This window comes from Apodemus sylvaticus, chromosome 12 (assembly GCF_947179515.1).
Source record: "Apodemus sylvaticus chromosome 12, mApoSyl1.1, whole genome shotgun sequence".
Classification (NCBI taxonomy): Eukaryota; Metazoa; Chordata; class Mammalia; order Rodentia; family Muridae; genus Apodemus; species Apodemus sylvaticus.
The window spans coordinates 81,200,823-81,213,305 of NC_067483.1; the positions used below are offsets into that span (position 1 = coordinate 81,200,823).

Sequence of the window (12,483 nt, forward strand, 5' to 3'; positions counted from 1 at the left end):
TTTCATTAACACAGTAATTTATCCTTTTGTTAAAATATTGTCTATGCCTTTCACCTGGATTTCTTCTCCTTCTCCTATGTCTATTATGCATATGATTTTTGCTTTTCCATGATATCCCAGATTTCCTAGATGATCTGTATTTAGATTCTTTTAGATTTAACACTTTTTGATCAAGATATCCATTGCTTCTACCTTGCCTTCCAGACCTGAAATTTTCTCTTCCATGTCATATAATCAGTTGGTGAGGTTTTCTGTTTAACTAGATTTTTCATTTTGAGTTTTACTTTAGTTCTGCTTTTCTTTAGTGAGTCCATATCTTTGTTATACTCTCCTTTAATGTCTTTGATTATATTTCTTGTTTAATCTAACTTTTTGTAGTTTCATGGTCTTCAATGAAGTATTTAGTCATATTCATTTTAATATCCTTTACCATATTCACAATTGTTATTTTGAAGTCCTTGTCATGTCCTTCTGCTAAACTTCTCTTCTCGGGGCTTATTACAATAGAGCTGGTGACTTATGGAGGAGGTATATTTCATTGATAATTTTTGTTTTTGATTTTGTACTGGGAACCAAGTATGTCTAATTATGACATGTGAGCTGTTTTTGGTATAGATATCTGGCCCTACCTTTATTGTGTAGGTATTCAGTTTTTTTGGTTTCTGTTGCTCAAATAAAAAAGATTAGACCAGGAAAATAATGTTTAGTTTTGAGTCAAGGGGTCAGGTATTAACACTCAGAATTCAACTAGTCCAGAAGTGGTACAGTGGGAGTTGACTGTTAGGTTAGCACGACCTACCTTTAGCACAGATTATTTAATAATGTTTCTCATGTGGTGATTACCCATAACGTTAAATTTTGTTGCTATTTCATAGCTACACATTTTTATTCAATATATTTTTTATTTACATTTCAAATGATTTCTCATTTCATGGATCCCCACTTCCCGAAAGTCCCATAAGCCCTCTTCCCTCCCCCTGTTCCCTCATTCACCCCTTCCCGCTTCCTTGTTCTGGTATTGCCCTACACTGCTGCACTGAGCCTTTCCAGAACCAGGGACCTCTCCTCTGTTCTTCTTGGACATCATTTAATATGTGGATTATGTCTTGGGTATTCCAAGTTTCTAGGCTAATATCCGCTTATCAGTGAGTGCATACCATGATTGATCTTTTGAGACTGGCTTACCTCCCTTAGTATGGTGTTCTCCAGCTCCATCTATTTGTCTACGAATTTCATGAATTCATTGTTTCTAATGACTGAATAGTAGTACTCCATAGTACCACATTTTTTTGTATCCATTCCTCCTTTGAGGGACATCTGGGTTTTTTCCAGCTTCTGTCTATTATAAATAGGGCTGCTATGAACATAGTGGAGCATGTACCCTTATTACATGCTGGGGAATCTTCTGGGTATATGCCCAGGACTGGTATAGCAGGGTACTCTGGAAGTGTCGTGCCCAGTTTTCTGAATAACCTCCGAATGATTTCCAGAGTGGTTGTATCAATTTGCAACCCCACCAGCAGTGGAGGAGTGTTCCACTTTCTACACATCCTCGCTAACACCTGCTGTCTCCTGAGATTTTAATCTTTGCCATTCTGACTGGTGCAAGGTGAAATCTCAGGGTTGTTTTGATTTGCATTTTCCTAATGACTAAAGATGTTGAACACTTATTTCTTAAGGTGCTTCTCAGCCATCTGAATTTCTTCAGGTGAAAATTATTTGTTTAGCTCTGTACCCCATTTTTAATAGGATTATTTCATTTTCTGGGGTCTAACTTCTTGAGTTCTTTGTATATATTGGATATTAGCCCTCTGTCAGATGTAGGGTTGGTGAAAATCTTTTCCCGATTTGTTGGTTGTTGATTTGTCCTTTTGATGGTGTCCTTTGCCATATAGAAACTTTGTAATTTTATGAGGTCGCATTTGTCAATTCTTGATCTTAGAACATAAGTTATTGGTGTTCTGTTTGGGAACTTTACCCCTGTACCTATGTCCTCAAGGGTCTTCCCCAGTTTCTTTTCTATTAGTTTCAGTGAGTCAGGTTTTATGCAGAGGTCCTGGAACCACTTGGAGTTGAGCGTAGTACACAGAGATAAGGATGAATCAATTCACATTTTTTCTGCATCCTGTCCTCCAATTGAACCAGCACCCATTCTTGAAAAGACTATCTTTTTTCCACTACTGATTTGCATGAGTTGATTTTATAACCTGCCACTTTGCTGATGTTGTTTATCAGCTGCAGGAGTTCTCTGGTGGAGTTTTTTGGGCCACTTAAGTATACTATCATATCATCTGCAAATAGTAATAGTTTGACTTCTTCCTTTCCAATTTGTATCCCTTTTACCTCCTTATGTTGTCTAATTGCCCTAGCTAGTACCTAAAGTACAATATTGAAAAGATATGGAGAGAGGGGTAGCCTTGTCTAGTCCCTGATTTTAGTGGGATTGCTTCAAGTTTCTCTCCATTTAGTTTGATGGTGGCTACTGGTTTGCTGTATATTGCTTTTACTATGTTTAGGCATGGGTCTTGAATTCTTGTTCTTTCCCAGACTTTTAGCATGAAAGGATGCTGAATTTTGTCAAATGTTTCTTCAGCATCCAATGAAATGTCCATGTGGCTTTTTCTTTGAGTTTGTTTATGTAGTGGATTGCATTGATAGATTTCCATATATTGAACCATCCCTGTATCCCTGGGATGAACCCTTCTTAATCATGGTGAATGATTATTTTTATGTGTTCTTGGATTTTGTTGGCAAGAATTTTATTGAAAATTTTTGCATCGATGTTCATAAGGGAAATTGGTCTGAAGTTCTCTTTCTTTGTGGATCTTTGTGTGGTTTTGGTATCAGCCTATTTGTGGCTTCATAGAAGGATTTGGGTAGGGTTCCTTCTATTTCTATTTTCTGGAAGAGTTTGAAGAGTATTGGCGTTATGTCTTCTTTGAAGGTCTGATAGAATTCTGCACTGAAAACATCTGGTCCTGTGCTTTTTTTTGGTTGGAAGACTTTCTATGTCCCCTTCTCTTTCTTTAGGTTTATGGGACTCTTTAGATGATCTGTTTGATCCTGATTTAATTTTGGTATTTGGTAACTGTCTTTGAAATTGTCCATTTCATCCAGATTCTCCAGTTGTGTTGAGTATAGGCTTTTGTATTAGTATCTGATGATTTTTTTGAATTTTCTCAGTTTCTCTTGTTATATCTGCTTTTCATTTCTAATTTTGTTAATTTGGATACTGTCTCTGTGCCCTTTGGTTTGTCTGGATAAGGGTTTATCTATCTTGTTTATTTTCTCAAAGAGACAGCTCCTGGTTTTATTGATTCTTTGTATGGTTCTCTTTGTTTCCACTTGCTTGATTTCAGCCCCGAGTTTGATGATTTCCTGTTTTCTATTCCTCCTGGGTGTATTCATAGCTGCAATTTTACTGTTATTGTAAATTATAATGCAAATGTCTGATATGCAGATGGTTTTAGTCAATCCCTGTGAACAGGTCATTCAAACCTCATGGAGTTGCAACCTGTAGGTTCCAACAAATGGGCAGTAGAAGAGGGTAGGTCTATAGTTCTGTTCAATAGGACTTAGGGTCCAGATCCAGCAAGATGAGCAGAGTTAAAACTAGGGTTACTTTGGCTATGGATGTTGTTGGCAGTCGGTCCTATATGGAAGGAGAAGATGGGTCATGTGGAGGAGCTAAAGTGGGAAGGGAGCAGTGGTCTAAGAGTCCTCTGCTAAAACCAGGATGGTGGATGCAAAAAGGGACAGGTAGCCAATGTGTATTTCAGACAGATATGGTGGCTGTGCAATACCAGGTAAAAAGAAGTATTTTGAGTCATGGGAGTATCACAAAGAAATGTATAAAGGTGACAGAAATGACCGAATGCGGTTGATTCTCTCTTTGTGTTACCATCATGGCCTTCACTATAGATCTAAGCTGAAAATGAAGTGAAAAGAAAGAAGTGAAAGAAAGAAAGAAAGAAAGAAACAAACAAACAAAGAAAGAAACAAAGAAAGCAGGAAAGAAAGAAAGCACCTTAAAGAATACATTTACTGTGATTACTCTCATATTTCTATAACAGTTTCCACAGGACAGTTTCTCCAATGTCCACACAGTGACCCTAAGCTACTTGCTAATAACAGCTAGAAAAGGATTTGTGTAAAGTTGTCATGCTATTTGTCACATATATATGAAACTTCTTGTTTGCACGAATCATAGGAGTATTTCCACCACATTTTGAGAAAGTGCTCTGTCTCTGGCCTACATGGAAATGATTCCTTGTTCAAGTAGATTCCTCAAGTTTTATGGCAGGAAAAAGTAAAGCCTGATACAAAGTATTTGAAAAAAAATTCATTTAATCTGAACCTTTGAGAGCTGAAGACCTGACCTAAAATTATGCCATTTTCCCAACTTTCATGTACAGTGTTTGAAAGAGCCAGAGTTGAGATAAGGGTCTTTGACTGGCTAAGTGACTGGCAGTATTTTTGCTCAAAAAATCCCTGATTAAAGAGGAAAGCCAAAGACCTGCTAATAGAGGATCCAACCTGTAGTCACAAAGCCTGCTCCTAGATCTGAGTCACTGGAATTAATAGGAACTCACTGTGAAAAGCAGCTTCTCTGACCAAGGCAAAGAGTAGCACTGATCTGTGGATAGAGACATGAATATTTTAAAGGAAAACCGACATTATATTATGTTATTCCTATCTAGGACCTACTGACTTCTGGGTGAGAGGTATTGATAAGGTGTGCAACAACAAAAGAAATTCTGGGGGAATCAATATCCCTGACCTCAAGCAATACTACATAGCAATAGTGTTAAAAACTGCATGGTATTTGTACAGCGACAGGCAGGAGGGTCAATGGAACAGGATTGAAGATCCAGAAATGAACCCACACACCTATGGCCACTTGATCCTCAACAAAGAGGCTGAAAACATCCAATGGAAAAAAGATAGCCTTTTCAACAAATGGTGCTGGTTCAACTGGAGGTCAGCATGCAGAAGAATGTAAATTGATCCATCCTTGTCTCCTTATACTAAGCTCAACTCCAAATGGATCAAGGCTCTCCACACAAAGCCAGACACTCTGAAGCTAGTAGAAAAGAAACTGGGGAAGACCCTTGAGGCATCAGTACAGGGGGAAAGTTCCTGAACAGATCACCAATGGCATATGCCCTAAGATCAAGAATTGACAAATGGGTCTTCATAAAATTACAAAGTTTCTGTAAAGCAAAGGACACCATCAAAAGGACAAATCGGCAACCAACAAATTGGGAAAAGATCGTCACCAACCCTACATCAGATAGAGGGCTAATATCCAATATATACAAAGAACTCAAGAAGTTAGACCCCAGAAAACCAAATAACCATATTAAAAAATGGAGTACAGAGTTAAACAAAGATTTCTCACTTGAAGAACTTCAGATGGCAGAGAAATATCTTTAAAAATGCTCAAGTTCACTAATCATCAGGGAAATGCAAATCAAAATAACCCTGAGATTTCACCTTACACCATTCAGAATGGCTAAGATTAAAAACTAAGGAGACAGCAGGTGCTGGTGAGGATGTGAAGAAAGAGGAACACTTCTTCACTGCTCATGGGGTTGCAAATTAGTACAACCACTCTGGAAATCAGTCTGGCGGTTCCTCAGAAAACTGGGCAACTCATTTCCAGAAGATCCTGCTATACCACTCCTGGGCATATACCCAGAGGATTCCCCAGCATGTAATAAGGATATATATACTCCACTATGTTCATAGAAGCCCTATTTATAATAGCCAGAAGCTGGAAAAAACCCAGATATCTCTCAACAGAAGAGTGGATGCAAAAAATGTGGTATATATACACAATGGAGTACTATTCAGCCATTAGAAACAATCAATTCACGAAATATTTAGGCAAATGGATGGAGCGGGAGAACATCATACTAAGTGAGGTAACCCAGTCTCAAAAGATCAATCATGGTATGCACTCACTAATAAGTGGATATTAGCCTGGCAAACTGGAATACCCAAAACATAATCCACACATCAAATGAGGCACAAGAAGAACGGAGCAGTGGCCCCTGGTTCTGGAAAGACTCAGTGTAGCAGTATAAGGCAAAACCAGCACAGGGAAGTGGGAAGGGGTGGGTGGGAGAACAGGGGAAGGGAAGGGGGCTTATGTGACTTTCGGGGAGTGAGGGACCAGAAAAGGGGAAATCATTTGAAATGTAAATAAAAATTTATCGAATAAAGTGAAATAAAATGAAATGAAATGAAAAACTATAACACAAATTTCCAAAAAAAAAAAAATACTAGGTATGAATTTTCTCTTGTGCAGCAAGCCTCAAGTCCAAACTGAAAGCAGTTGGTTACCACTGTTACCACTTTAACAATCATGCCATCATTGTGCAGGGCATTCTACTTTTTCTTTTGACCAAAATTCATAGAAGAAACTGAAAACAATGTCAGTGGTCTCTCTTTGCACTTTGAGCAGCAAAACTTCAGGCAGGAGAGAGGGTGAGTCCTTATGTAAACATCAGAGGGGCTGTTATATAACAGTTTCCTCCCAGATCAAAATCTATCACCTCAGAGGAAAGCTTGTTTAGGAACATGATGTTAAAAAGGATGCAGAAGAGCAGGGTACTCTAAGAATGAGTGAATCTTCCCACCCTGCCTGGAGGATCATTAAGGTAAGAAGTGAACAGTTACTAACTTCCAGAAGTCTCTGAAATCAGATATAATAGTGTCCTCTCTTCCCCAAAATGTTCAGGCTGTCAGGCATGTTGGTAGGAATTCCAGGACAAGCTAATCACACCTGGATAAAGTAGAGATGAGCTGAGCTCTTCAGACATGACTTGGAGTCACTGAACCTACCAAGGAGCACACTATCCAGTGCATTGTACTCTCTGTAGACTGTGAAGGGGACTCCAGATTTCTAGCTGTTGTACCTGTCACTCACTCTGGGATGGAATGGTGACATTGCTATCATTGGCCCATTCCTGCTCCTGTAAGTAATGCCTCATCAATATTCTTATATGAACCACAATATAAATAAATCTCATTGACTTTCCAAATTGGACTTTGATTGTATCTGAACTTTGGGCTGTTGTTAGTAGACATTTTATTCACATCTCCCCAGAAATATAGGGAGGCCCACAATGTATAAAGGTAGATTTGGTATGGCTACTCTTGTCTTCAATGCATAAGATTTGTAGATTTTGTATTTATATAGTTATTTTAGGTTTATATAAGACACAATTCTCAGTACCGGGCTATCATAGAAAACACAATTTTACTCTGTCTTAGTCTGTTTTGAGTTGTATCAGAACACAAGAGATAGAGTGTTATATAATGAGGATAAATGCATTACCCACACATCTGGAAGACTGGAAATTCAAGACCTAATTTTTGGTATTTAAAGAGGATTTCTTTCTTTCTGTATATTCTTATGGTGATGTTCAGAGGCTAAGCCAGGGTTTTCCAAAATCTTGCCGTTTTATTCAAAGATTTGGGGTAAAGTCTCAACTGGGATTTTTATAGAAGCAGTGAAACTTTATTCACAGTAAAATGACAGTACAGATCAGAAAGCAATATTGTGAGGATCGATTGTGGGCCATAAAAGTAAACATATTCACAGGCTCCAGTTTTTGCTTGGAGTTTCTTTTTGGAGTTCAAGAAGAGGAGTTGTTTGTTGTAGGGATGTAACCCAGCTGAATCTTTATTTCAACTGATGGGTTAAGATTAGGTAGGCATTTACTCCTCTTGCATGTCCTTTTACAGAGCAGTTTATTGTGATTATATACATACAAGTATACATAGGAAGGAGGTGGTAAATAGGATATGCACCATAAAAGTTCACTTTAAAGACATAGTTTGTCTTGATATACATTTATTCAAAATAGTCTAGGCTGGATCTCTCCAACTTTCATTTTAAGGTTAATGGTGCATCCACTCCCCCACAGGGCTTGGGCCTCTGAGCAGGGAGGTGAGGTGGGACTCTGGAAGTTTTGACTGTTCTTAGCCCCTGCTGTCTCTGGTCAGGTTTTGGGCTATGAGGAAGTCTCATGACAGGGTACTGGGGTGATGGGTTGGGGTAAGCAGTCTGAGTCCTGGGGTATGTCTGAGGTGTCTCCTGGGTCTTGGGCCTGCAAGGAGGCCAGGGCTATCTGGTTCTCAAGCACTTGGGCACCCAGGGATGCTGGGAGCCTTTGGAGAGCTGAGAACAGAGGGGGGTGGGCCTAGCCCTGGGCCTCCAGGTCTTAGGTATGTCACTAAAGCAGAGATCTGTGTTGAGACCACATGAACTGTGGTCATGTCCTTTACATGTGGAGGGACTTTGGGTATGTGAATGGTGGCCAAAAGTCTGTGGAGGGCTGCCTAGTTGTTCCAGGAGCCTGGTGTCCAAGAGCATGGCAAAATCTTCACTGGAATTTCTAACATTTGCTCAAGAAGGAACCAGGCTGCCATTCACAGTACCACATTTCATGGTATCAAGAAGGCTCTGTGACATATTTGATTATAAATAAAGTTTTAATGAAGGTATTTCTAAGGATAGTAATCATTTTTCAGATTCACAGCATATATATTTGCAATCTGATATATGTGGGTGTCCATGTTGACAATAGGTTTCAGGTGTACTGTTTGAAGAATGTTGTGTGTACACAGTAGATGTGGATAAGGATCTCTGGCTGGAAAGAGCAATGTGGTTATAAGACAAGAAAAGTAGAGTTTCAAGGTGCTAAACAATAGACTGTCACACCCTGACATGCTTGAAAAGCAAAACTAAAGCAAAAGAAATAATAAAAAAGAAAGCATAGAAATAGAAGTTCCTTCCACAAATGCTTTCTAGTGACATTAATTTATTGATGAGGAGACAATGAATTAAAACATCCCATTAAGCTCAAATTTTCAGTGTCATTAGAAAGGGGAATAAGACATGGGTTTATAAGATGAGAGAATCACTCCTCTTTAGCTCTTGAATCTTCTTACCTGTATTTCTATTCTCAACATTTCTATGCTCCTTACCTCCATTTCACATCATCTCCCTGTGTCACTGTGAATATTGATTGTAAACCTGACACGATTTGGAATCATTTGCAAGAATACCTTTTTCATGTGCAAATTCCTTAACACTGTGTTAAGGAATTTGCAAATGCTCATCAAAAGTGTGGGTAGTATCATTGAATAGGTTCAGGTCCTTTACTAGAGAGAGAGAGAGAGAGAGAGAGAGAGAGAGAGAGAGAGAGAGAGAGAGAGAGAGAGAGAGAGAGAGATCAGCTCTAGAACTCACCTCTCTCTGCTTCCTGCTGCAGGTACTTGGCCAGACAACTCACCCTTCTCTACCATTAAACCATGGGCAAAAACAAACCCATTGATCCTTCAGTTGCTTTATCAAGTAAGTCTTCACAGCAGTGAGAGAAGTAAGTAGTACTCTAGAGAGGCCTCTCTGGGAATTCTAATTTCTTCGTTCCTCTGCTTTTCTTTATCATAAGCCTTATTTATTTTGCTTTAAAGCTTTCTGCTGATTTTATTTCACTTGGGAATTGAAAATGGGATTCCTTACTCTTGATAAAAGTATACCTTGCCCTAAATACCTCATTTTGGGGCATGTTTTTCAAATAACTAAAATCTATAATGCACTCACATTACTCACCAACAAGGGTGTGGACACTTGATCATGTCCTCAGCATGTTAATATTGGAAACTAGGCTCAAGGCTGAGTTCAACCTTCCCCTGCATCTTATTGATACCTTGACTTTCATGGGCAGAAAACACACAGTCTTTTTGTTCCTGAACATGCTTTGTCCTTACACATCACATTTGAAGCCTGTATTCTCCAGCTTTATCTGAGGGCTATTAAACTTTCATTTTAAAGCAACTCCCAAATGGTTAAAGATAGTCCCAAAGGCATACTTCTTGACAGAAAATGTTTGATTCTTTTTTTAAGTTTTAGGTATACAAATGTCAAATCAACAATTATAGAAGTTATGGAGACAACATATGAAATGTAGATACTAGAAAATGTATAAAGAATATAAGAAAGCAGCATTTCCTAGAATTAAGAGCTGGTTTTTATAGGGCCTGTATTTCAACAGGCCATATGCACATTTATTTTCTGTACTTGAATCTTATCTCTGTAAACAGTATTATTGGTATCCAAGTTTTTAGGGGTATGGTTCCAGAGAGATTCTCCTGAGTCTGGGTTGAGTGGCTTTCCTTCACATTCCAGCATTGATGACCTTGAAGAAGAAAACAATGAAGTCAGATCAATTGAAATGTAGCAGGTTTTCTTGCTGACTCCTCACCATGAGTCCCACATGCCCTTTACTCACTGTCCTTAAGTGCATCTCTGTGCTTCTTACAGTCAGTTTTCTTCCCTTGTTTGGTGTTGCAAAATTAGCTAGTCACTCCTCCAGCTTCAACATAGGTGAAAGAGCAGGGTGTGTTACAGAGGTACAGGGGAAAGGAAAGTGCTGCAAGACCTGAGGTAAGGACTGAGTTGCAGAGTTTCATTCAACAGGGAGGTTGGAAATAGGGGGGGAAAGGCTCTGCTGCCATGGGGGAAGGATTGGAATTGTTGCTAATGGCTGATGGTTTGGAGAACAATGGTAGTGTAATAGCATTTCTATGTGAGTGAAGAAGTTATCACTTATGTTTCTTTTGTTTATATTATAATAGTGCTGTGTGTTTGTTTGTGGTGTGTGTTTGTGTGGTGTGTGTGTGTTTGTGTCCGTGTGTGTAAAATGAATCCCACATAGATGTGTGTAAGTACTACCAGGAGGGTGGATTTTAGCACCTTCTTGTTGTGGATTTTCTTGGTGCTGTTTGTATTTTCATATTAATTCTGCTTCCTCAAGTTAGACTGCCCAACAACGAGTGGATTATATACATGGTGATTTCATGTGAAAATTCACCCCGTTTTATCAGGTAAAATAAGGTCTAGAGTCTGTGATTTGGCCTTGGAGGCAAAGGTGGGGCTGGAGCTTTTAGAGGTGGGGGGAAGAGAAGGAAGAAGGAGGCAGAAGAGGAGAAGGAGGAGACAGGAAGATAGAGGAAAAGAAGGTGGAAGGATGGTGGAACAGAACCAAGTGGCCTGAAGAAGCTGAAAACAGCAAAGGATCACATAGCTGGGGAAGAGAGCTGTGTAGTTGAGTATCAGCCCAATCTAGCTGTGCATCTCAACAATATTATAACTGAGTGGTGTGGTGTGTTCTCTGCACAGGCTTATTGGGGTTGGGGAATTACGGTAACAACTTGTTATCTAATTTGCTCAGGGCATCTTTGTGAACTTATGACTTCTGCCCATGATCAGAAACCATTTACATGTTATAAATGAAAACACTGAAGTTCTGTGTGTTTTAGTCTTTGATCAGTTTGAAAAATCAGAGTCAGTATTTGAAACAAACATCTTAATTTCCCCAAGTCCTGTAAATATTCTCCCTGCTTTGTTATATGAGATAGATTTCTTTTAAGTGAGGGAACTAAACATATAACAATATTTCAGTCTTTCTGAATTTTTTTTCTTTATTTGATATAAAACTCCTTATTAAAAATGATGGAAGGAAGCCTTTATGTTACATGAGCCAACCGTAATTTTTCCACCACCTATTGGATTTTCTATGTAATGCCAACAGTCATGCTTTACTAGAGTATTAAAAAATATATATAATTCTTAGGGAGAATGGTGTTTCTTAGAGAGCCTCTACCTCCATGTAACTGTGCCGTACAGCTCTCAGCTGCCACATATCTTCAGTGGAAGTCAATTCAAAGCAGACAAGTCTAAGTTTACTGCCTGATTCACAACTAATATTGGTGAGTCGTCCATAAACCACCACTTCCATTTTCCCAGTCTCATCTTCAATTCCATAGTAAATGAATTCATTTCTTTCAGTTTTCTGAAAAAAAAAAAAACAAATTAACATTGAATCTTCTAGGAAATATGTCATGCCTTATCACTTTAATGAGAAATAAAATGTGTCAACATAAACCTGACCCCAACAAGGCAACTGCTGTTCTTAGGTTTAGAATTGCAGGGACAAGCACTGTGAGTTGTCTCAGGGGGCAAGGGTGCTTGTGGTCAAGCCTGATGACCTGGGCTCAATTACCAGGAACCATAGGAGAGGGAACTCAATCCTGAAATTTCCCTTCCTACCTCAATAATAGCTTCATGAGCTTGGTGTTTCTCCTCAACCCTCACAGAAAAATAAATAAATACTGAAAATGTAGAATTACTGGAACTAAATAGTTTAGGCTGTTCCAGTGAACAAATCTATTCTTTGAAATCTCTTGAGGTTTTATTTGGGAGGTTATCCTTTAGTGACTGAACCATTTCTCCAGTCCTTGAAAACCACTTGTAAGCTTTACCTGCTTGTGGTCTTTATCTACTGGGTATTTTTAGGAAGAATAAGTATCTTCCTAAGTATTAGTAGTCACTTATCAGAATAGCTGAGTTTTCTTAAAATTCCCCCAAAAAGGATCAAATGCAACAACAACAGAAATAAACAACAA

General features: G+C 38.8%; 1 protein-coding gene across 1 annotated transcript in view; it reads right to left on the minus strand.

Moving 5' to 3' along the window:
• LOC127697082 (uncharacterized) overlaps nt 1–12,483 on the minus strand; it is a 90,856-nt gene that overhangs the window by 29,040 nt on the left and 49,333 nt on the right. Inside the window, exon 7 of the mRNA XM_052199937.1 lies at nt 11,682–11,870. Within this exon, the coding sequence (XP_052055897.1) occupies nt 11,682–11,870 (189 nt within the window). The remainder of the gene's footprint in view (nt 1–11,681; nt 11,871–12,483) is intronic.